General features: G+C 39.9%; 1 protein-coding gene across 1 annotated transcript in view; it reads right to left on the bottom strand.

Annotated features, from left to right (window-relative positions):
- Positions 1 to 1,925: 1,925 nt before the first annotated feature.
- The window catches only part of TOX (thymocyte selection associated high mobility group box), a 311,716-nt gene continuing 288,302 nt past the window's right edge, over positions 1,926 to 25,339 (bottom strand). Inside the window, 3 exon segments of the mRNA NM_001102096.2 lie at positions 1,926 to 4,052; positions 4,353 to 4,504; positions 10,849 to 11,238. Coding sequence (NP_001095566.1) covers positions 4,016 to 4,052; positions 4,353 to 4,504; positions 10,849 to 11,238 — 579 coding nt within the window. The 3' untranslated portion in view covers positions 1,926 to 4,015.

The raw sequence follows: 25,339 nt of genomic DNA on the forward strand, positions 1-25,339 counted from the left end.
GAGAGTTGGACACGACTGAAGTGACTTAGCACTGCATGCAATGACATTCCAAGTTGCTCTGGAGGTCAAGAACTCACTCTGTTTTAGGAAAACAGAGGGATCTGTACTGTTGGGTGACTCACATGAATTCATCCATTAGGTGACTCAGTGTAGTAAGTGTCTGAGGGTTAAATTTATGATGTGAATTCTGTACCTTGCCTTGCCATCATTTCAATGTTCAGCCATCAGCAAAACAGGTGGATTCTCTGTTTCTGTAGTTACCTTAAAATGAGAGTTATGAATGGAATAAGAAAATGCAGATCACGTCCTCTTTCAACAAATAAACATTAAGAGAACATCTATGTGTAACAAAACTTTCATGTTCCAGCAGATAGTCTGTTTATTACCAATTTCCACTTAATTTTTTTACTATAACAAAGAAATAGGATGTTTATTGGGGTTTCCTAGAATCTGGAAATTTGAAATATTCTTTGTTTGGTCAAACATAGCTGTCTGGGACTGACTGGAAGTGGGGAACCTGGTAGACAAACAACATTACTTCTCTGGGTCTTTTCACCTCAGATTTTGTAAAGAACTTCTAAGTCCATTTGAAATTATACTGACATTGTAGCTAAAACCCCATCATCTTTAATTCCCAAACATACTGGGTGGAACCATATGAAGTTGCCATTTTTTAGGTAAAAGAGTCATATATAGTCAATTTCATATGGCTCAGTCTAATTACCTTTCAAACATATGCGGCAACTCTTTTGCAAAAGACAAGTGAGTGAGTGAGTGAGTGAGTGAAGTCGCTCGGTCGTGTCTGATTCTTTGTGACCCCGTGGACTGTAGCTCCCCAGGCTCCTCCATCCATGGGATTCTCCAGGCAAGAATACTGGAGTGGTTGCCATTGCAAAAGACAAGAGGTCCACAGGAAAGGAAAACTGTTGATGTGCTTATCTTAAATTTCAAATTCATAAATCAAAAACAATTTCTTAGTAGTGAATTGGAGTCAGGACACACGGTTCTCTGTTGTCATAGCCGTTGGTGGGTCACTGATGCTTTGATGAGAAAGGACTCCTCTTTAAGGCAACAAGGTAAAAATGATCCCAGAGACCAGCTTTAATCCTTAGCCATGTTCGCTAGTTTGACAAACTCGAAGTTGTTCTGTGACTGATTTTCCATTGTCAACTCACTCACAATGGAATGGCAATTGGGGTTTTGGATTATTTTTTCTTGTGGACATTACAGAGACAACTCAACCTTCTCCTAGGTGCTGTCAGACCTTTTTCCTCTTTTCTTTTCTAAAGAGTTATAACTGTGACTTTGGTGTGCTGGGAAAGATATTCTATGTTCAGCACCATCGCCAAGTCTCTCAGAATGCCTTTCCTGGAAGTCTGGGAATCCCATGGAGAGCTACATAACAGAGAACTCAGTGGACACCATCACTGTTCCTTATGGTTACAAGTTGGGAGCTGCTGGGCCCAGGCTGGATTCTGGCTTCCTGAAAAGTGGAGTTTCTCAGGCAACATCTGACAGAGGGTGTTCTCAGTGTTTCAGGAAGGAACACCTGTGGCTGGGGTTCATCGCTTCTGGGCCTAATCACTTCTGCCATGGATTTTGGGATCTCTCCTCTGGCTGGGTGTGTCTTTCAGAGACTGATGGATATTCAAATAGAATACGGTCATGCATCATAAGAGTTTTTATTTATGATGTATTTTCTTTTATTTACATTTTTTTCCCACTGTTTTTGGTGTTGAGTATCAACACTCTCTCTACCCTGGTTGCACACCTGCTCTAGAAAAACTGTAAACAACATTGTACTTTTCTGTGGAACCCACCTGTCAAAGCTGGTTGTTCTCATCCCGATAATTAGTTTCTCAGTTTAGACTTGACACAAGTGAGAATGTTACTTTAGCATAATATAATAAATAAAAGACATTAGGTAATTAGTAGTGCTGGTATATTTCTAAAATACTAAACAGACAAACAATAAACTGTGAACTTAATCACATGAGTTCTTATACAGTTTCAAGACAGGAAAATTAGAGCTCTCAGCTACAGTCATTTTAATAATCACATTGGATCTGCATTATTTATTAGTTATTACATGCTCAACTGATTCAAGGGTGTACAAGGCCTAAAATCATTTCAAAGCAAGCATACCTTTTGTTTTTTGAATTCTGACTGGATTACATAATGCATATATTTGTATTTAGTTAAATTGCTAAGTTTATTTCACACACTCCATGAAAAAGACATCAGCCATTCTTTTGATTTCCAACCAGACTGGTTTTCTTGCTATAACTCTGTAAGGGCATAATTTGCTCTTTCTGATGTAAAAGCTATGCCAGCCTTCAGCCAGATTCTCAATGCTTTTGGTTCTTTAGCAAATCCCTAGTACCCTCAGAATTCTCTTGGAAGACCCAGGAGTTCTGGAAAGAGAGTAGCTTGTGGAGGCACAAATGGCAACAAGATCCTCAATTTCTATCAAATTTCAAACGGGAACGCGTCTCCTTTTTCCTGTCTGGTTACTCACCTTTCATTTTTCGATATTCTGGACAGTGTGCTTTCCCTTTCCTCCTGTCCTAGTTTAATTCCTAAATGTTTTCTGGATTTTGTGAAAAGCATGCAGGTTGAGGAATTTGACTGATTTGACTTTAATTCTTTTTTGGGAGGGGGAGAGGGAGGAAGTTTACAGAAATGACTAAAATCAGCTGAGAAGTTTAAAGAATTGACTAAAACCAGCTGAGAACCAAGAAGCCACCTTTTCCTCTCAGGCAGGGAGCTCATCTGTTCAGTCTTGGAGCCTGTGTGACTTTTAGGGCAATCTTCTGTTCTATTGTATGAAGAAAGAAATTCTTAAATATCACAGTTTTTCATTTGCGTCAACCAAAGAAATATAGAAATAGAGGCTGGTTACTTAAATTTGCTGCTAAAATGAAAAGTAGGTTTGGCTTTATTCACTGTAAAAACTAAATTATAAAGTATTCACACCAAGCGTGAATTTTTTTTTTTTTTGCCAGCAAAAGTTAAAACATCAAAGAAACCTCTTTCAAATACTAACAAATTTACTTACAAACACCTATATTTATTATTTCATAAATAGGCGCAACAGTTTCCATAAAAAAGATTAAATACAGACACAGTATGAAGAAACAATAATACAGAGCCCTATGTAAAGGTTATAATTTAGCTGTTTTCAATCTCTTTCTGCATCTAATAAAATACCAGGTAAGCATTTGGCAGTTTTATACATGAAAGGGCTTAAATGACATTTACTAACCATTACACAAAAAGTGATACAAAAAAGCAATTTTTCTGTAGTACAAAATAAACGGTGTTTGCGCTTCCCCTCGCACTAGTTTCTTTTTGTCTGATCAATGAGACAAAGCCAATTTGTTTTTAAATTAAAATCATTTGGGAGTACGTTTTTTCAAATATTTTGAAAATATAGAACTATTAGTTGTTTTAAAAATGAAGTAAAAATATGAATGTTTGCCAATTTAACCCCTATTGTGAAATCAATAAACTGGAATGAGCCAGTTTCAAATCACAATTTAGCTACAAAAACATTCACATTTTATACTCTAGGAGAGTGTGACATAGATGCTATTTACAAACTTGCTATGACTGCTACATCAAGCCATTTAAAAAGTCTTTAGTAGTTTCATATAAACACCCATTATGAAAACCAATGGAAAATCCAGGACTTTTATCCAAGACATCTATAGTTGCTAAGGCAGTTACTATAGCGCAGCACTTCACAGCAAAAAACCAACATAAAATCTGAATGGTCCAAAGTTCCTTCAGGGAAGAAGAAAAACAATGTCCATAAAGGATTAAAAAAATAATAAAGGTAAAGAAGCATGACTATTTCTTCCAGAGTGGGTGACCCACAAGCTCAAATGGTCCTAAGTGCTTAGCAACTTGTATTTTTTCTAACAAAATGGAGAACTGCCTTGACTGTACAAAGCAATCCACGGTGAAAAGACTTCCCTGAATGCCTCAGTGGAAAGAAGAGGTGTCTGGAGTTTCAGGTAAGGTACAGTGCTTTGTCCCTCTGCATGCCCCTGTGTGGAGAGAAAATAGACAAGCAACCGGTGTTAACAGGACAGCCTTGCTACGGGTGACCAAGGGGGATGTCTGTCTGCTCTAGCTTGAGGGATGGGGTTGGACACGGGGAAAATGCACAGTGAAAGCCAACAGGGTTTAAAGGCATTTACTCTTGGAATGCTTAAAAATTTCTGGTTTTGCGAACATGGAACCGTTCCAGATTATCTTTTGGAAGGCTGGAAGAAATAAGGCATCTTTTCACGACATGCCTGTTATGAGAGCTGTCTGCCACCAGGTGGCGATGGCCGGCCGCTTACCCACTACTGCAGTAGTCGTTATTCCAGTCCACGGGCTGGGTGGGAGGATTTCTGCACCCGGAGCGCACATATTCCATGGCCTGGGTGACCACTTGTGCAGCTGTAGATGTAGGATTGATTATGGTCTGATAGTCGGGTTGAAGATTAAATCCCTGAAAAGCAAAGCAAGTCCACAAATGAGGATCAAAGTGCCTTGTTAAGAAGAAAAGCACCTAAATATTTAGCCACTGTTTGCAAACACTACTACCTTCCTGCTTGTGCCCCTGCAAGGGCAAGCTAATCCCAAGAACCATGAAAACTTAAAGCAAAGATGGAAAAGAAGTGCCCACACTCCATCTTTCTTACCTTTCCTTCCTTTAGCCATGTGTTACTTGACTTGTACTCTTGAGCAGATACATCGAATTGAGAAACAATGTAAAATTTAGAAAAGCCAACTCAACCAAAACAAGAGAAAAGGCCCTAAACCCCTCAGAGTTTATGTTTTCTGTCTAACCCAAGGACACATTAATAGTTAATCCCCAGAATATGCAACAGAATCTTTTCCGAAGGATTCAGGCAGCAGGTGGCTGAGTGTTTTATTAGACTACACCTATTCACATATTGTTCTCAAAACCCTTTTTCTTCATTCAGTCACAAAGGGACCATCTGCTTCTTCTTTTATTTGTACTTCTTTCTCAGCTAAAAATTTCAACCAAAGCTTTTTAACAGTTGTTGGACTAATATAGGGAAGGAGATTCAAAACAACTTGCCACTGGAAAACACAGAGGAGGAAAAGTATAAGGCAGAGAAAATATTTTAAAATTGAAAAGTCTATTAACTGGCAAATAATAATCAGACTTCAGGAAGGTTCTTTTAACACACTGGTGTGGTGAAGTGTTGACTTTTAATCCTTGCAGAGCTATTAAAAATTCAAGGACAGAATCTCTGAAGTAGATAGCTATATCTGGTAAACAAAAAGCATTATACGCTAAGAGTTATTTTTAGCTTATCTGGTGAATTCAAGAGCTGCATAAGCAAGCTTTGCTGGAAATGACCAAAAAAAGCAACTTAATTAATCTCATGGTTGTCTGTTTTTGCAGCAGATTTCATACATGGTTTTTACCCACTGAAAAACTAAGAGATTTAAAAACAAATCATTTTCTATTTACTTGCAGGGAGCTTCTTTTGAAGGAATAATATTGTTGAGATTTTATCTTTTAAAAAAATTCAGCAGAATGATCAGAGAATTGATTTTGAACTAAGGCTATTTCCTTGGACTTTTATTCATTTGCAGGTACCCTGGGTAAAGACTCAAAGACATCTATTATCAGATGTCCTCAATTCTCAATATTGGCTTTAAGGTATTAAATTATTTTCCATTCAAGGGATAAAGACTTCAAGCCAATGTCCAGGCAAACTCCCAACAAAGCTGCTCATGAAAGACAGAGCACTGAATGACTGGAAACAAATCACTGAAAAGTGGAGTATTCAGTCAGCTTGGTTATTTGACCTCACACAGCTAGAAAGAGCAGTGTTTCCTAAACTAACAACTGGTTTGTGAGACGGAAGTTTGTTTATGTAGATACCACCTGCAGCTCCAGCCGTAAACATTTTCCAAAGTAGGGGGGCGTGAGAAGTGAGAGGAATATAACTGGATGTTTGGTACTCCAACGCTTTCCAGGCTGGCGTCCACTCTTTCTCTAGACCGTCTTGTATGTCTGTCATGCATGGAGTTTCAGGATGGTCCTGTAATGTCTTAATGGGGCTTACTGTCCAGTTTTCTGGACCTCTTCCCAAGTGTCTTGTGTAATGCTAGGCAGACAAGCAGGAAAAAGTCCCCAGGGAGAGGAACCTCAGGCTGATTTTTATTTCAGCCCCTCATCAGGGCTGCCCAGTGACCAGAGAGTGTGCTGCTTATTGGATATTCTCAGGGTCAAGTCCATAGTAGTGGCTCAATAAATCATGTTTTCCAATAAATGAATTTTACCATCAACTATTTGATGCTACTCTTCGAAAGGCCTGGGGAATATAACTGTGTAAATACCAAGGCTTTCCTATCTTTTCAATGTAAAGTTCTCCACATTGGATTTTTGCACAGTCAACAAAACATAACTTAAAAGTAAATAAGTCTTAAAACTAGAGTAGTTGAAAATATCTCATGTTAGGTGAAGGTATGGAAACATATGAGAAAGCAAAAAATAAGTAAAAACAAACCAACCTGCTTCTATCCAACACCACACAATCAAAGAAGAGAAATGACCATTGCTTTTTTCTATCCAATGAACATGGCCCCTCAAAGTTGGGAAAGAGGGTTATCAGGAGAACATAAACTTTTAAGTGATCAGTTTAAGACTTAAATGGGTAACTTCAGTTTATAAAACCAAAATGATGTGTTATCTACGAAGCTCAAAGATTTAAAATTTAGCTAACTTCAATGCCTACATTTAAGATCACTAGTATTAAAACAACTGTGGACCGAGGAAAAGACAAGCAAAGCCTGAAGAACATAATTTTACTTGCTTTCAATTTAGAAAATGAAGCTTTCTTCTGACGACTGTATTAAGAGATGCTGAGGTCAAACCCAGAAATAACGGTATTTTTATTATTGTTGCAAGTATGAAACAACAATGATGATAGAAAGTTTTGAAAAAATGTTTGCTTAGTGATCTAATTAAACAAGACTGAATATTTTGCATTTTAATGCTCAAGAGAAAAATCACCAACTGTTTTGTAGCATGCCTGGAATTTTAAATTTCATTTTCTGGTGCCAGATTGAAATAAAAATAGGAAACATGATAAAGATTAATTTGATGTCAGAAGGGACATTTGCTCTTTAATTAGATTTCTGTAGCCCTCGCAGTTTTGTTGTGCCACCATATCAAGTCCTAAAAAAGCCTGCAGCAATACCAAACCGTGATCCTCGTATCCACACTTTACTGGGAACTAATTTCATTTCCTGCCTGTCTGGAGAGGTCTTTTCAACAGGCATCAATGTTTTTGTCTTCACAACTGATTTATTCATCAATCTCAATGTGATTTTTTTTAAACCTTTAAATTACACCCAAATCCTAAAGCAGCTGTTTATTACACAAGGAAATTGAAAATCTGTCTGTGTGATATCATACAAAGATTTTTTTCTTGAGGTTATAAAGGAAGTTGACAGATATTAATGATTTTTTTCTCTTGACCTCATTCGGCAATATAGTGAACAGAAAAAAAGGAAGAAAACTGGACTAAAAAATAAACCCCAGGTCTATGGGTTTAGTGTATAAAATATTATTCTAGAAAAAAAAAACTATTACTCCTAGTGGATGATACGATCATTTTTAGGATACATTCATTTTCAAAAGGATAATAAAATAGCTAAAGTAATGCTGAAATATGAAACATTACTGTAAAAATACAGTAGCCATGAACTTTCTTGCTCTTTCTTTCTCTTTTTCTTTTTTTGGTGTTTGAAAATGGGAACACGGCCAGGAAGCAAACACCTTCTTGATAAAGATGATGAATCCAACAGGTCAAATTCCAGCCATAAGCTTTCTACAACGCACTTTGATGACATGAACATTGGCCCCACAGACCACTGTGATTGTAATAAACTGAGTGACATGGAGGCGTGATGGACACTCTGGATCTGATTTTAGGATTATCAATTCGTTGAGACTTCCAGTCTTCTTAACCTGCAGGATTCTCTCCAGGGATCTGCCCTGACTCTGACCTCACTGCCCATCACTCTCCGTTCCTGACCATGCTCCCCACTGGCCTCCTTTCCATGTCCTGGATGAGCCACGTACCTCCCAGTTGGCCCTCCAGGCCAGAGGAGTCCCTTCTCCTTGCTATGCTCGCTGCTAGTATCCACCCCACTCCCTTCCCACCCTCTGATTCCTAGAGGCTGCCTCCTCTTGAGAGATGCCTTCTTTATCCGTCCCAGCCAAAGGCCTACTATTCCTTCACACATCTTGCAGTTTGTCCCCGTTTAATTTTCCCCATGGGATCCTAATAACTTACCTGTTTATCTTACTCCCACTGCTCCCCCTCTCCATTCCACCCCCAACTCTGATGTGAGCTCCATGGGGGTAGAAGTTGCTCAATTTCAGCCAGCGTCTGGCATGTGTTAAGGGGTTCAACAAATCTTTTTTGAATAAATGAAAAATTTTAAAACTTTTAAGGATTTGAGAGTCTACAAACTAGCCTGTAATTTCTTCTAATATTTAAGCTTCTGCAACTCATTTTTTTATTCCTTCATTTGTTAACTTGTATCTTCAGTAGTTATTTTATTGACTACGTACAATGATCAAGCATCATAGTGATTTTAGTTACCATGGTCTCTGCAGCTGCACTGACTCTCCATTTTGGGTTCATGCCATTTTGTCTTCTATTATTAATGTAAGTTAAAATCAAGCCCTACCATCTCAATAAGAAAACTTTCTGAGATACACTAATAGAACTCACTTAAATATTGATGAGTAACTTGTCCAATGTAATCTGCCCTATTTTTTCCTATTAAGATTCTATATGGAAAGACACATCTCCCGAGTTTCCAAATGTGGCCTTATGTAATTCAGAAATGTTTGAAAACTCTTCAGGGTCACAGCTCATCTAAGGTACAGAGTATAAATAGACAATGACCTGTCTCTGAGTGGATAGATTAATAAAAAGTGTTCTCTCTGCACAGAGCTCTGGCCCCCAACTGGGGAGTGGACCACATACTCTGTATTTTTTCCTCTGGGAAAAAACACCTCTCACTACAGCACTGAGAGCAAAACATGGGCCCTCAACTGGATAGTGCCCTTAGGCAGAAGTCAACCCACCCGACCGAAGGTCTCTCAGCTCTTCAAACACTATTGGTTCATTAAAATGCAAGAAACCCACGAATGTCTCTTTTATCAAGAGTAATGTCTGATGGAAAGAAGGACAACATGGCCCTATTAATGTCACTCACTCGTCACAAACCTGCCGTAGACAAGGAGGTTGGTCTTTTCCAGTGAGTTTACAGCTCGTCTGTTGAACAGGTAAGTCAGTCATCTGAGCTTTATCAATATCCTTGGCTTGGGGACCAAAGACTTCGGTAGAGAGATGAGTCCTTTGCTCTCCATGATCATTTAATCTCAGAACTAACTAGGATTTACAGAGCCTCCCAAGTCTTAGGAGAAACTATTAAGAATTGACAAGAACGATTAACAGTGAGAAGCAGCAGGCCTAGCATTTAAGAATCAAGGGAGGATATTGTATACCTATGGCTGATTCATGTTGAGGTTTGACAGAAAACAACAAAATTCTGTAAAGCAATTATCCTTCAATTAAAAAAAAAAGAGTCCAGGATCTGACTACTGAACAGAGCTAGGTTTGAATTCTAGCTCTGACCTTGGGGCAAGTTAGTCAACTCTGCTGAGCTCTGTCTCCTCACCTGTGAGATGAAGACAAGGTCAGGACCTGCACTGTGAGTTTTCTGAAATTAAAGAGGAGGTAAGGTAATGTATTAAGGTTTGTAATTGTCACCTCTTAGAAATCCTGTCTATAATAACAATAATAAAAATGGATTTGGGACTATGTATATCTGATTCCTATTTCTGCCTCCCCTCCACCCCACTGTGGCCAATTATAGACTATATCAGAGGGCTCCTATATCACTCTTATAGGAAGACTCTGCATATTTAATTATAGACCTGGGAATAAGTCATTGGATTAGGAAAGTGATAGGTTAATTTAATATGCCTTGTAGTTTCTACCTTGACCTGTTTTTTTAAAAACACATTTTTAGGATTTTTAAATGCTTTATATTCAGTTTACTTTACATCATTTGCTCCTAATTCTCAAATTTTAAAATAACACTAAAATCCAGAAGGAAAATTATTTCAAAGACAAGTTAAGCTAAGATTGCACACAAATGGTTTCCATAATTGTGGGGTAGACATGGAGGCTTCTAAACCTCCTGTGTTTTCTAATGTAGAAGCCAGATATCCATTTTAAAATAAAACTCTGGTTAGGTTAACATTTTCATTTCTTAGGACTCTTAAGGTTGTACCAAATTTGATATTTCTGACCAGAAATAGTAGGCCTGATTTCATCTTGCAGGATTTGTTGGATTCAACAGGCATATCATCAAGAATTTCTCATTTCTGAATAATATACTGATTATATATGTATATGTGTATATATATATATGTGTGTGTGTGTGTGTATGTATGTACATATGGCAGACTTCTCAACCCCAAAAAGATCTTAAGCAGTAGTGGCATCTGAAAACAACAAATTTCTGCCTCCCTCAAAGGCAGAAAACAGGGAGAGTGACGAGAAAGATGGGTACTGTGGGGAAGAAGTCAGGGATTATGAAAGGCAGAAGCTGTTGTGATCCTGTGAGGCTGCCTGACTCACCCATGCAAGTTAATTTTCAGGAAGCAGAGATCTCCCATTCTCTCTCCACTTACAGAAAAGAATGGGACCCCCACCCAATCCACTGGAGGAACAGACCCCCCAGCACCTCTGGAGGGGAGCCCAGGGCCCGGCCCGCACATACCTGCTGCATGGTGGGGGAGTGTAAGGCGGGCTGGACCTGCATGGGGAGCTGGGTCCCGAGGGGCTGCTGCATGGAGAGCGGCTGGTGCTGCTGCAGGTTGAGATGCTGGTGAAGAGGGGGGCTGATCTGGAGGGGAGGAGGGGGGGACACGGCCATGTTGGCTATAGAGACAGTCACTGGCATTTGGTTGTTGGCCTTGGGTGCTATGCTCCTGGGGAGACTGGGATGCATGGCGGTTAGGTGAGGGTTCATTCCTGGTTGTTGGTGGTAGTGGGAACTTAGGTACAGAGCTGAGTGGGCCTGGCTGGGCCCGGGGAACACTGACGGCGGCTTGGCATTGATCAGCTGTGGAGGCTGAGCCGTCTTCACGTCAACAGGCTCGCTGTAGCTCTGTGGAGAAACAAACAGGAACTGAGTTAAGAGGTGGACACCCAGGCGCTGCTTTTGCTTAGCAAGATGCTCTGTGAGTTCACTTGTGAACGGTCACGTGGATCAGTACCTGTTCCTACTCTTGACTCCAAGAACTCTTCCATTGTCACTTGCCACATGACCTTATGCAAGCCTGAGCCCATTCCACCACTTTTATGAAATCTAAAACAAGGTACGTTGACATTTTTTCTTTGCTTAAATGTTAAGCTCTAATTTGGTGCCTTTTCTCATCATCCAAAGATGAGAAAATGAGGGGTGCGTGCGGCGGATGCAGTCAGTGTCCTACCGGGAACTACCCGTGTGGCTCACTTGGAAGGGAAGTCCGTGAGGGAGTTTATCTGTTGACTACATGCTTCGCTTTTATTTTTCCTTTTTATATTCTCAAAGAACCTTGACATTAGATATTGCACAAAGAAAACAATGTTGGTTAATGGAACTGGATAAGGAAGAAAGAGTTCAAAAATACCTTTCTGAAGTCATATAAAACCACATTAATGTATCTTCAAAGTAACCGTAGAACTCATCTTGATTTTTAAAGAGAGTTGGTGATGAATTGTCCTCAATAATGAACTGGATAAAAATAATCTCTCTTAGAAATTTTAGACTCCATCATAAATTAACATAATTTTCCCTGAATTTTTTTACACACCTTCAAATGGTCATTTCCTAATATCTTTTTAATTGACTTAAAAACTAGATATTTCAGTGGAAGTTGACAAGTATCAAGAGTGAACCCCAAGTTGTTTCTTCTTGGGCATGAACCTGCCTCCTACTTTTGCTGAGAGGAAGAGACTGCAAAACAAATGGTAAGTAGTGAAACCAGGTGGAGAAAGAAGATGCCCAAATTTCCTTCTGGAGAAAAAAGTCACTTGGTCAAAATAAGATCTTGAAGATGCATCTGTGCCCTTATTCAGTGCCTCTGATATCATGCTTCTTCCACCAATAAGTCAACACGAGCCTCTTGTTACCCAGCACAGCAGGGCCTTCCTGGGCTCTCCCTGCTCAGTCTCTGTGTAGCTCGGGCACTTTCAGGAGCCTGGTTCATCACACATGGCGACAGGAAACTCCATGTAGGGACTTCATTGCACAAGTCAGCCAGCAACACAACTCGTTTCCTCCCCACAGTGTAGGGGATTGAGTGATAGCCACAGGATGAGCAGTTATGTATTATGTGTGCTGACTGCAAGAGGCCAGGCTGGGGTGCTGGACTGGTGGCCTCTCATACTCTCTCATACTCAGGTCATAGGAATGACCTGAATGACGTCTCTAAAAATACATCAACCATGGAGATGTGGGGTCCTGCGAGATCCTGATTACTCCATGCAGAGTAGAGAGTAAGGTGAGCCCTAAAGAATTCAAGCTCCTCCAAAGAACCTTCTCATTATATTTTTCTGTGTCAGTAGTGATGCAGTTTTCTGAAACAGGAGTAGACATTGACTCCCTGTCTTCTGCATTAACATGAAACAGGTCAAAAATTGTTCACGAAAATTTTCAAGGGAAGGCTTTGGATCAAAAGAGTTTTACTAAATGTAGTACCTAAAAGGAACTTTCAATTGATAAAAAAAAAAAAAAAAACTTCAGTCATTTACTTTCTTTCTTTCTTTTTCTTCCATTTAAAAACTCTTATTGCTGGTATGCAGAGCAGTGAACAATTAAAGGAAAAGGTCAAATGGGTTAACTCAGGCTGTGTAAACAGTGACTTGTTTTACATCAGAATAACACAGACTGCAGTGATATGCCTCAAAAACCATCCCATATATGCCAAGAAGACTATGTACTTGTTGTCTGTGTGTTTAAGTCACGTGGGAAAGTGTTTTCATTGTGTTGCATTCTCACTTCTTTTCCCAGTTGTGGAAGGGCTAATTTCATATTTAGTCACACACCGTGCCAACTTCATATAGGAAAGGAACAATCACACAACAACCAAGAGAGCTACAAAAATCAATACATGTTAGGGCATGTTCCTTTTTGCTTTATAGTTGCTTTAATTTTTTAAACAGAAGAAAAATCACTCACAATTCCTATACTATCAAAATTATAAAATATATGTCATTGTAAAACGTTTTCACTTTTTATTTCTAGAGCCAATAATCACATCATTATCTAGTGACATGAGGCACACAGAGCAGTAGACAGGTATCCTGAGCGTGTGTGTGCACACGTGTGTGTATGTGAAGACAAAAAGACATGTTCAGATATGTTCATACATTCATCTTAGGTATTTCAACAATATTTAAACAAGCCTAAAGGCAGTATATTGGGTTGGCTAAAAAGTCTGTCCAGGTTTTTAGGTACCATCTTATGGAAAAAAGCCAAATGAATTTTTGGCCAGGCCAGTACCTATGTTACATTTAGAAATCACTAACTGTAGTAGGTACAGACACTCAGCAAGAAGGTGTGCTGGCTTCATGGACCAGAAGTCAGTCCTGGTGAGCAGTTTTAGGGACAAAAAAAAGATTTAGGGACTTTGCCCCCTACACAGTTTCCAAACTGTATTAGAGGGGTTTGTGGAAAAATAAATGTCCTTCAAAAACAAGTTTCCATGACAAAATATGTGTGGGAAGAGCACTGGGTCAAGGGAGGTTAGGAGGGCTCCTCTCCTGCGGGACTTGTCAGAGCCTTCAGTGTGTAATGCACACTGTGAATTTCCGAGGGACTACCAGAGAAGTCTTTCCTCAGTGGGTAATTTCACTGAAATAGTCTTCAATTGGAAACTAACTCAGAAGATGAATTAATAAATTACACAAACATATCTAAAATGACAAATAGAACATAATTTCGATTTGAATAGTCATATCTCTTGCCTCAAATAAACTAATTTGTATTGCCCCCAAATATATACTTAAATTACATCCATCTAGGTGTAATATCAAAATTATCTTTTGTTTCATGTTTACCAGAATACTATCTGTATAGAGAATTTCATATTCTAGGCCAAGAACGGTGACACCATTTCCTGAAGGAATTAGCAAACTGGTAACTTCTCAACTGTAGCCTAGAATTGCTAAGGCATAGGGCTTCCCTGGTGGCGCAGACAGTAAAGAACCTGCCTGCAATCCAAGAGACCAGGTGTGATCCCTGGGTTGACAAGATTCCCTGGAGAAAGGAATGGCAACTGACTCCAGTATTCCTGCCTGGAGAATTCCATGGACAAAGGAACCTGGTAGGCTACAGTCCATGGAACTGCAAAGAGTTGGACATGACTGAGCGACTAACACTTTCACTTTTCTTCAGACACAGTAAGGCAAAATTCAAAATAAACCATGAATCAAATTCTCCTGAATTTCACTTTCTAAACTGTGTAGAGATAAAGACAGACACACAGACACAGACAGAAACCTACTTGAGATACTTCATTGCCAACTTTGAGAAGACTCTCTTTTCTCATGGTAACTAAACACAAAATCAAGACTGCCGGGAGAAATAGCAATAATCTCAGATACGCAGATGACACCACTCTTATGGCAGAAAGCAAAGAAGAACTAAAGAGCCTCTTGATGAAAGTGAAAGAGGAGAGTGAAAAAGTTGGCTTAAAGGTCAACATTCAGAAAGCTAAGATCATGGCATCCGGTCCCATCACTTTATGGGAAAGAGACGGGGAAACAGTGGAAACAGTGTTTATGTTTTTAGGTTCCAAAATCACTGCAGATGCTGCTGCAGCCATGAAATTAAAAGATGATTGCTCCTTAGAAGGAAAGTTATGACCAACCTAGACAGCATATTAAAAAGCCGAGATATCACTTTGCCAACAAAGATCTGTCTAGTCAAAGCTATGGTTTTTCCAGTAGTCATGTATGAATGTGAGAATTGGACTATAAAGAAAGCTGAGTGCCTAAGAATTGATGCTTTTGAACTGTGGTGTTGGAGAAGGCTCTTGAGAGTCCCTTGGACTTCAAGGAGATCAAACCAGGCAATCCTAAAGGAAATCAGACCTGAATATTCATTGGAAGGACTGATGCTGAGGCTGAAACTCTAATCCTTTCACCATCTGATGTGAAGAAGTGACTCATTGGAAAAGACCCTGATGCTGGGAAAGATTGAGGGCAGGAGGAGAAGGGGACGACAGAGGATGAGATGGTTGGATGGCATCACCGACTTGATGGACATGAGTTTGAGTAAGCTCTGGGAGTTGGTGATGGACAGGGAAGCCTGGTGTGCAGCAGTCCATGGGGTTGCAGAGAGTCGGACGTGACTGAGCGACTGAACTGAACTGAAACACCAAACATTTTGTCTATACAGCCATTTGTTTGTCATTTGTCTTCTCCATTCTAAAGCATGAAGAGATCAGTACTGTTAAGCTTACTTTGAAAGAGTAGTATTTTTTAATCACTACAAGGACTATAACAAGTCAAACAGATTTCCCAAACTAAGGATTTAGACACTTGAAACAATTTTTAACACACACAGAGAAAAATTTTTGGGAAGTTACATGTTTTCCCTACACTTTTGAAGTCATTGAATATAACAAGATAAATAATGAAACTAGCCATGTGCCTAAGCATGGCAGGCACTCCATTGGGGGTTCTCTTCCTGCATTCTCTCTTCACCATAATTTCCTGCACCATCAGGGAAGGATGTTTTTTGGGGGGTTGCATGGCTTGCAGGATCTTAGTTCCCCCACCAGGGACTGAAACTGGGCCCTGGCAGTGAGAGTGCTGAATCCTAAGCACTGGACCACCAGGGAATTCCCAGGAAAGGACTGTTTAAAGGTTGGGACTGGAGTCTTATGTGTCCCATGCGTCTGTTTCAGTGCCAAGTACAGAGAAAACAAACACATTTGCTGAGTGCCTGAACGACTGTCCTTGAACAATACTGGGAGCAGTCACTGTTGCCCTTGCTGAGACTCCTGATGAGACATACCATTCCTCTAGGGAGTAGGTTTTCAAATCTTTGAAAACTCACAGAATATCAGATTGTTCTTTACTGTCTGCTCTCATCGTGAACCACACCCTTTCGGAAGAAGTGGGAGATTACAAGCCTAGCTTTGCTCTTTAGTTGGATCCCGTGGGCTCTGCTCCCCACTGGGCCGGGATGGATGGCAGGAAGCAGGGAAGCTTACTGTGTTTCACCCCTATCTTGAGAATTTGTATCTTTATGTAGAGATCCACTCATTTAGGCAGGGAAAAATTTGCTTGGGCCTCACTTCTCATTAATTCTTACTCAGACTAATAAACAGACACAGAGTTGTTTCACTGTTTTGGAAGACAGGCAAAGCAAGTTCATTTTCCATAGCAAAGTGTCATGAATGCATAACCTGATTAAATGGAAATATGAAGAAATCCTAAGTTTAATACACTCGCACCATCATTTTCTTTGAATTAAACTATGAAAGCAAGGCTTGTTGTTGTTGCTTTAGTTGCTAAGTCGTGTCAGATTCTTTTGCGATCTCATTTTGCAAATAACGATACTGTATATGAAGATCATTATGCCTTCCATTCAGAAACTAGAATTACTTTCTCATTCAAACGAAATCATTTCAATTTGTTTCTAATTCCAAATGCATTAACCACTTTAACTCAGTGGTGTGTGTTTTGTGTCAGTCACCTGCCAAGTGTAATCCTATCAGTGTATACACAACTGAAAATCAGCCCTTGAATGTGGCATTTTCATGGGGGTGAGTGTGTACTTGTTACTGGTTTATGAGTAAGTTCTAGTTCCTGCTTTCTTTTGGGCCACTGATTCTAAAAGATGTTTTCTATAAGCAAAATGGTGTGTGTGTGTGTTCAGGGAGGGGGGCAGGGAGAGACATTTTGGGTCTCTCCAGTAGTCTTTCACAAAGGATACAACTCTATAAATATCAAACTACTTCATATTAATCAAGTTGTTGATTGCCCGAGATAATTTCAATCCCATTTACTTTGTATTATGAAGATAATATTGCATAGTGTATAAATGTTCCCTTTCTAGGATGATAAGTGCTATAAAAATGAAAGATTGACAAAGCAATTGTTATTTAAAATAGCAAAGCATAAACATAAGACATAAAGCTCAGTGGATGCAACAATATAGGAGTTGCTGAACCAAATCAGATTAATAGTCCATCTAATTTGATTCTTGTTTCCAGCACTGACCAATACATGATGCATTGGAAATTAAACAAAATTTATGCACTTACTCACTTGCGCATTGTTACTTTTGGAAGGAAAATTCTTCTTGGTACTTGCAGGTGATTAGCTTACACCCTGAAGCATGAGATTTTATTATCTTTAAATCACGGTCTGGGCTTACAGAGCTGCAAATTTTATGTGAACAGTCATAAATTGATCCATTCTATTTTCAAATTCAGTGTCTCAATAGCTCTCCTTGGCATGAATTCTATAAGTTACACTCATCTTGTAAAAAGAAATGATTTGTTTTGAATTTAGTCCCTTTTAATTGAACTGAAGATTGTATTTATTATTGGTCATGGAAATAGACTGAGAACTTTCTTAATTTAGTTCAGTTCAGTGGCTCAGTTGTGTCCAACTCTTTGCGACCCCATGAACCGCAGCACGCCAGGCTTCCCTGTCCATCACCAAATCCCAGAGTCCACCCAAACCCATGTCCATTGAATCGGTGATGCCATCCAACCATCTCATCCTCTGTCATCCCCTTCTCCTCCTGCCCTCAATCTTTCCCAGCATCAGGGTCTTTTCAAATAAGTCAGCTCTTTGCATCAGGTGGCCAAAGTATTAGAGTTTCAGCTTCAATATCAGTCCTTCCAATAAACACCCAGAACTGATCTCCTTTAGGACAGACTGGTTGGATCTCCTTGCAGTCCAAGGGACTCTCAAGAGTCTTCTCCAACACCACAGTTCAAAAGCATCAATTCTTCGGCGCTCAGCTTTCTTCATAGTCCAACTCTCACATCCATGCATGACCACTGGAAAAACCATAGCCTTGACTAGACGGACCTTTGTTGGCAAAGTAATGTCTCTGCTTTTGAATATGCTATCTAGGTTGGTCATAACTTTCCTTCCAAGGAGTGTCTTTTAATTTCATGGCTGCAGTCACCATCTGCAGTGATTTTGGAGCCCCCCAAAATAAAGTTTTTCACTGTTTCCACTGTTTCCCCATCTATTTCCCATAAAGTGATGAGACCAGATGCCATGATCTTCATTTTCTGAATGTTGAGCTTTAAGCCAACCTTTTTACTCTCCACTTTCAGTTTCATCAAGAGGCTTTTTAGTTCCTCTTCACTTTCTGCCATAAGGGTGGTGTCATCTGCATATCTGAGGTTAGTGATATTTCTCCCGGCAATCTTGATTCCAGCTTGTGCTTCTTCCAGCCCAGCGTTTCTCATGATGTACTCTGCATATAAGTTAAATAAGCAGGGTGACAGTATACAGCCTTGACGTACTCCTTTTCCTATTTGGAACCAGTCTGTTGTTCCATGTCCAGTTCTAACTGTTGCTTCCTGACCTGCATACAGGTTTCTCAAGAGGCAAGTCAGGTGTCTGGTATTCCCATCTCTTTCAGAATTTTCCACAGAGGTAGGTCAGGTGGTCTGGTATTCCCATCTCCTTCAGAATTTTCCACAGTTTATTGTGATCCACACAGTCAAAGGCTTTGGCATAGTCAATAAAGCAGAAAGAGATGTTTTTCTGGAACTCTCTTGCTTTTTCGATGACCCAGCAGATGTTGGCAATTTGATCTTTGGTTCCTCTGCCTTTTCTAAAACCAGCCTGAACATCTGGAAGTTCATGGTTCATGTATTGCTGAAGCCTGGCTTGGAGAATTTTGAGCATTACTTTACTAGCATGTGAGATGAGTACAATTGTGCGGTAGTTTGAGCATTCTTTGGCATTGCATTTCTTTGGGATTGGAGTGAAAGCTGACCTTTTCCAGTCCTGTGGCCACTGCTGAGTTTTCCAAATTTGCTGGCATGTTGAGTGCAGCACTTTTATAGCATCATCTTTCAGGATTTGAAATAGCTCAACTGGAATTCCATCTCCTCCACTAGCTTTGTTTGTAGTGATGCTTTCTAAGGCCCACTTGACTTCACATTGCAGGATGTCTGGCTCTAGGTCAGTGATCACACCATCGTGATTATCTGGGACGTGAAGATCTTTTTTGTACAGTTTTTCTGTGTATTCTTGCCACTTCTTCTTAATATCTTCTGCTTCTGTTAGGTCCATACCATTTCTGTCCTTTATTGAGCCCACCTTTGCATGAAATGTTCCCTTGGTATCTCTAAGTTTCTTGAAGAGATCTCCAGCCTTTCCCATTCTATTGTTTTCCTCTATTTCTTTGCACTGATCACTGAAGAAGGCTTTCTTATCTCTCCTTGCTATTCTTTGGAACTCTGCATTCAAATGGATATGTCTTTCCTTTTCTCCTTTGCTTTTCGCTTCCCTTGTTTTCACAGCTATTTGTTAGGCCTCCTCAGACAACCATTTTGCTCTTTTGCATTTCTTTTTCTTGAGGATGGTCTTGATTCCTGTCTCCTGTACAATGTCACGAACCTCCATCCATAGTTCATCAGGCGCTCTATCAGATTTAGTTCAACATTGTCTTTTACCGTACATTATAAAAAGATTCCATCAACTCTGTAAGTTTTGGCTCAAATCAGAGACAAAACCTCCAACTTGATGTGTGACCTTGAAATCATGAATCTGATTACTTATACTGAACATACCAGAACATACTTGTCCAAATGTTGTCTCTTTCCAGGCTGGGGCTTCCGAGCAGCTGTATGCTTATTTCAATAATGCTGCTTTTACTTGGAATAAATATCGGGGAACTTCCCTATAGGATTCTTCCCAGCACCCATGAGACGCCACTTTACATATCCTTAGCCAGCTCTCTGTCTTTGGGTGGTGAATTTGTTTTTTGGAAACAGCTAATAGTCACTGGCAGCCAAGTCTGTGCGATGTACATGGGTGATATTTGAGAAAAAGAATGAGGTGTTAAAACAATGTTACAAGATTGATTTGCTAGTGGCTCATAATTTGCTGAGTACAGTTTTAAAAGAGAAGTTTCAAAAATCTTTTGAACTCTGGAGGCAATAATAAAATAAGTTTGTAGCCTCCCTAGGTGACACCTTTCAATGCAACATTCATTTTGGGAATATTAATTCTGGTCTATGTGGTAAAATGAAACTAGTTCCAATTGCTTTAAAGTTATACATTGTTTTTCAATCTGTTGAGACTTAGGTAGAGGAGTTTCTGAGTCTATGTAAAAACTGATTCCTTAAGCTTTATCTCTTGCCTGGAGAAGCCCAGGGACGGGGGAGCCTGGTGGGCTGCCGTCTGTGGGGTCGCACAGAGTCGGACACGACTGAAATGACTTAGCATAGCATAGCATAGCATGGCATGGCAAGCTTTACTTAGACCAACCCCAAATGACCTTAAGTGAAAGTGAAAGTGAAATCGCTCAGTCGTGTTGGACTCTTTGGGACCCCACAGACTAGCCTACCAGGCTCCTCTGTCCATAGGATTTTCCAGGCAATAGTACTGGAGTGGATTGCCATTTCCTTCTCCAGGGGATCTTCCCAACCCAGGGCTTGAACCCAGGTCTCCTGCATTGTAGACAGATGCTTTAGCATCTGAGCCACCAGGGAAGTCCTCAAATGACCTTAAATAGCATGTAAAACCACTCCAGCCCAGAAGCCATAGGCTCCACAATGGCATATATTCTTAGTCCTCAGACTCTTTGAAGGCTTCCTCGATTAAAGGGTCATAAAGACCATTTCAATTAAGGAACCCACATAGGTGATTTTTAAAAATGTTTACATCATTTTTTATCTTTATAAAAGAATATATCTATGAAGCAAGTTTTTCTTATGTTAATGCCACTTAAAATTTTTCTTTTTATCAAAGCAGCTATGTAGACACCTAGAATATGATCCAGCTAAATCCTGAATCATACACAAAAGTTTCCTGGTTCTTTGTGCACCTATCAATAATGTTAAAAATAAACTTGATAATAAGAATAATAATTGCTGGTATTTATTAAGTACTTTCCTGTGTTCAAGATGTCAAACCATGCAGTTTATATAAGAGTTTCCTATTTTATTTTTATGGAAAGCTAATGATGTGGGTCCCATTATCTACTATTTGATACACGAGTAAACTGAGACTTTAAATAGCTGAAAAACGGGCATAAAGGCAAGCAGTTAGGAAGTGAGAAATCTGGAATCTGAACCCAGATGGAGCTGCCCTGAGTGCCTGGGGATATTTCTGCCCTCTGAGGACTCTTTCTGTGCAACACTGGTGGTGCCTCAGAGGTTCTTTAATGTTCCCCTTGGTGCCTGTGCAAGCACAGATGCTGAAGAAGCCTTCATGATCTTCTCCAAAACCTACTTATAAACCTTTGCTTCCTGCTTTTAAATTTCTCATTGGAAAGAAATTGTTTGCCTAAACAATCTAAGAGTTTGGTAATGCTCCCTGTTCAGATTAAATTCCTCTAGGGTGACATGGTATCTCCATTCTTGTTCTGGAATCACTGCCCATGCCTGACACCCATCATGGGGTGAACATGCCCATATCTTTCATGTCAAATTCACTCTTTGCGGCTACTATCTCCTGCCCTCTCTTTCAACCGCTTGGTGACTCTTTCCTCTGAAATATCTCCAACTTCTCTCTTTATAGAGAGTAAAACTGAAAAGTTAGTTCATCCAGGTCTAATCCAGCCTGTGTCTGCGGCACCCAATGATCCCTTTCCTGTGACCCTCAATACGCATGTTTTTCCACAGTAGAGTGGCCTGTCACCGAGCAGATCTAACTGCGGGAAGGTCTGTCACTGGTTCCATATGACCAGGCAAAGCATGCGAGCAGCTAAACAGCATGGCACAGAGGGGAGCTCCTCAAACATTCTGCAGGCCCCAGAGTCCTCTGAGGGTCTAGGGCCAGCCTCTGGTGGTGAGCAGCCTTCTGTCCCTCAACCCCAGCTTCATTTAACCAGAACAGCTTTACTCTTGGCTAGCTAATTTGTAAGAGTTGGCATAGAATTTTACTGAGGATAAGAGGTTGCAGGTCTAAAGATATAAAACTTGATAGTCACTCAGGGTAGAGAAAAGCCTACAAACTTTGGAATGAGAGAGTGAGGGGTCTCAGCTCTCCCTCTGCAACCACCAGCCTCTTCTTGGTCTCTTAGACTTCAAGTCATATAGTCTGCCTAGAGACTGTGCAGAAAATGGGGCTAAATCTTACTTTGTAGGGTTATTGTGATGATGAATAGAAATATATGTAAAATACCGAGCACAGCATGTGTCACATAGTATCTACTTGATAGCAAGGTGCCATTTGTATCTTTGTTCCTGAAGAAAATTTGGTGTCCAGCTGGCAGTGTGTCTGTATTGTCATTTTCAAGTATGAAGGTCAGAATATGCTACTACAACTGAGTTCTTTTTTTTTTTCTTGTGGGTTAACTTCAATTTTTGTCCAGGTCTGATGTCATATTAACTAGTATGCTGGGTTAGATGGTATATAATTCATTTAAGTAAAAATGTAATTGAGAGGAGAGGAACATTGTTAATCCTGTGACTCAGTCTCATGGGTGGAGCCAATGTTCACTGGCTGTTTCTATTTTTTGATTATGTTCTGTGAGAAGCAGCTAATTTTAGTGAGTATAGTTTCAAGCCTCTCAAGTATTATGGAATACTTTACTTTGATCTGTTGTGCTCATCGCTGGGCTCTCACCACCGAGCCCTGTGCCTGATGTGGGGCAGGTGTCATGCATCCCTGGCTTGTGTGCAGAGTAGGGCCTGGAGTGAGAGCACTGAGAAGTAGCTGACCTGATGCTGCTGCACATTAGCGAGGGCAAGAGCTGCTGGTCCAGGAATGCAAAGCCAAACTGGATGAAACAAATGCACTGCATAGAACATTGCTACCAAAATGTGCATGAGTAAATCAAGGAGGGGTAAATCAAATTTGAGTATTCTTTGGCATTGCCTTTCTTTGGGATTGGAATGAAAACTGACCTTTTCCAGTCCTATGGTCACTGCTGAGTTTTCCAAATTTGCTGGCATATTTACTGCAGCACTTTCACAGCATCATCTTCTAGGATTTGAAATAGCTCACCTGGAAATCCATCACCTCCACTAGCTTTGTTCATAGTGATGCTTCCTAAGGCCCACTTGACTTTGCCTTCCAGGATGTCTGGCTCTAGGTGAGTGATCACACCATTGTGATTATCTGAATTGTGAAGATCTTTTTTTGTATAGCTCTTCTGTGTATTTTTGCCACCTCTTCTTAATATCTTCTGCTTCTGTTAGGTCCATACCATTTCTGTCCTTTATTGTGCCCATCTTTGCATGAAAAGTTCCCTTGGTATCTCTAATATTTTTAAGAGATCTCTAGTCTTTCCTATTCTATTGTTTTCCTCTATTTCTTTGCACTGATCACTAAGGAAGGCTTTCTTATCTCTCCTTGCTATTCTTTGAAACTCTGCATTCAAATGGGTATATCTTTCCTTTTCTCCTTTGTCTTTTGCTTTTCTTCTTTTCACAGCTATTTGTAAGGTCTCCTCAGACAACCATTTTGCTTTTTTGCATTTCTTTTTCTTGGGGATGGTCTTCATCATTTGAAAAGACCCTGATGCTGGGAAAGATTGAGGGCAGGAGGAGAAGGGGATGACAGAGGATGAGATGGTTGCATGGCACCACCAAGTCAATGGGAGGCCTGGCATGCTGCAGTCCATCGGGTCACAAAGAGTTGGACACGACTGAGCGACTGAACTGAACTGAAATCAAATTTGCCTCAACATTTTAGGAAAATGGACACTGAGTTTTGGCTAATACAGTATTTCACTGACAAAGGGACCATAGGAAACCACCAACAAACAAAAAGACAATCTATAGAATGGGAGGAAATATTTGCAAATGTGAAACTGAAAAGGGGTTAATGTCCAAAATAAACAAACAGCTCATACAACTCAATATCAAAAACCCAAACAATCCAATCAAAAAATGGGCAAAAATCTAAATAGATATTTCTCTAAAGAAGACATACAAAATACCGATGAAAGAAATCAAAGAGGACACAAATAGATGGAGAAATATACCATGTTCACGGATTGGAAGAATCAACATAGTGAAAATGAGTATACTATCCAAAGCAATCTATAGATTCAATGCAATCCCTATCAAGCTACCAACGGTAATTTTCACAGAACTAGAATAAATAATTTCACAATTTGTATGGAAATACAAAAAACCTCAAATAGCCAAAGCAATCTTGAGAAAGAAGAGTGGAACAGGAGGAATCAACCTGCCTGACTTCAGGCTCTACTACAAAGGTACAGTCATCAAGACAGTATGGTACTGGCACAAAGACAGAAATATAGATCACTGGAACAAAATAGAAAGCCCAGAGATAAATCCACACACCTATGGAAACCTTATCTTTGAAAAAAGGAGGCAAGAATATACAATAGAGAAAAGACAATCTCTTTAACAAGTGCTGCTGGGAAAACTGGTCAACCACTTGTAAAAGAATGAAACTAGAACACTTTTTAATGCCATACACAAAAATAAATGCAAAATGGATTACAGATCTAAACGTAAGACCAGAAACTATAAAACTCCTAGAGGAAAACATAGGCAAAACACTCTCCAACATAAACCACAGCAGGATCCTCTATGACCCACCTCCCAGAGTAATGGAAATAAAAGCAAAAATAAACAAATGGGACCTAATTAAACTTAAAAGCCTTTGCACAATGAAGGAAACTATAAGCAAAGTGAAAAGACAGCCTTCAGAATGGGAAAAAATAATAGAAAATGAAGTAACTGACAAAGAAATAATCTCAAAAAAATACAAGCAACTCCTTTTTTTTTTTTTTACAAGCAACTCCTGAAGCTCAATTCCAGAAAAATAAATAACCCAATGAAAAAATGGGCCAAAGAACCAAACAGACATTTCTCCAAAGAAGATATACAGATGGCTAACAAACACATGAAAAGATGCTCAACATCAGTCATTATTGCTGCTGCTGCTGCTAAGTCGCTTCAGTCGTGTCCGACTCTGTGCGACCCCATAGACGGAAGCCCACCAGGCTCCCCCGTCCCTGGCATTCTCCAGTCATTATTACAGAAATGCAAATCAAAACCACAATGAGGTACCATGTCACACCACTCAGA

Source organism: Bos taurus, chromosome 14 (genome assembly GCF_002263795.3).
Source record: "Bos taurus isolate L1 Dominette 01449 registration number 42190680 breed Hereford chromosome 14, ARS-UCD2.0, whole genome shotgun sequence".
Taxonomy (NCBI): Eukaryota; Metazoa; Chordata; class Mammalia; order Artiodactyla; family Bovidae; genus Bos; species Bos taurus.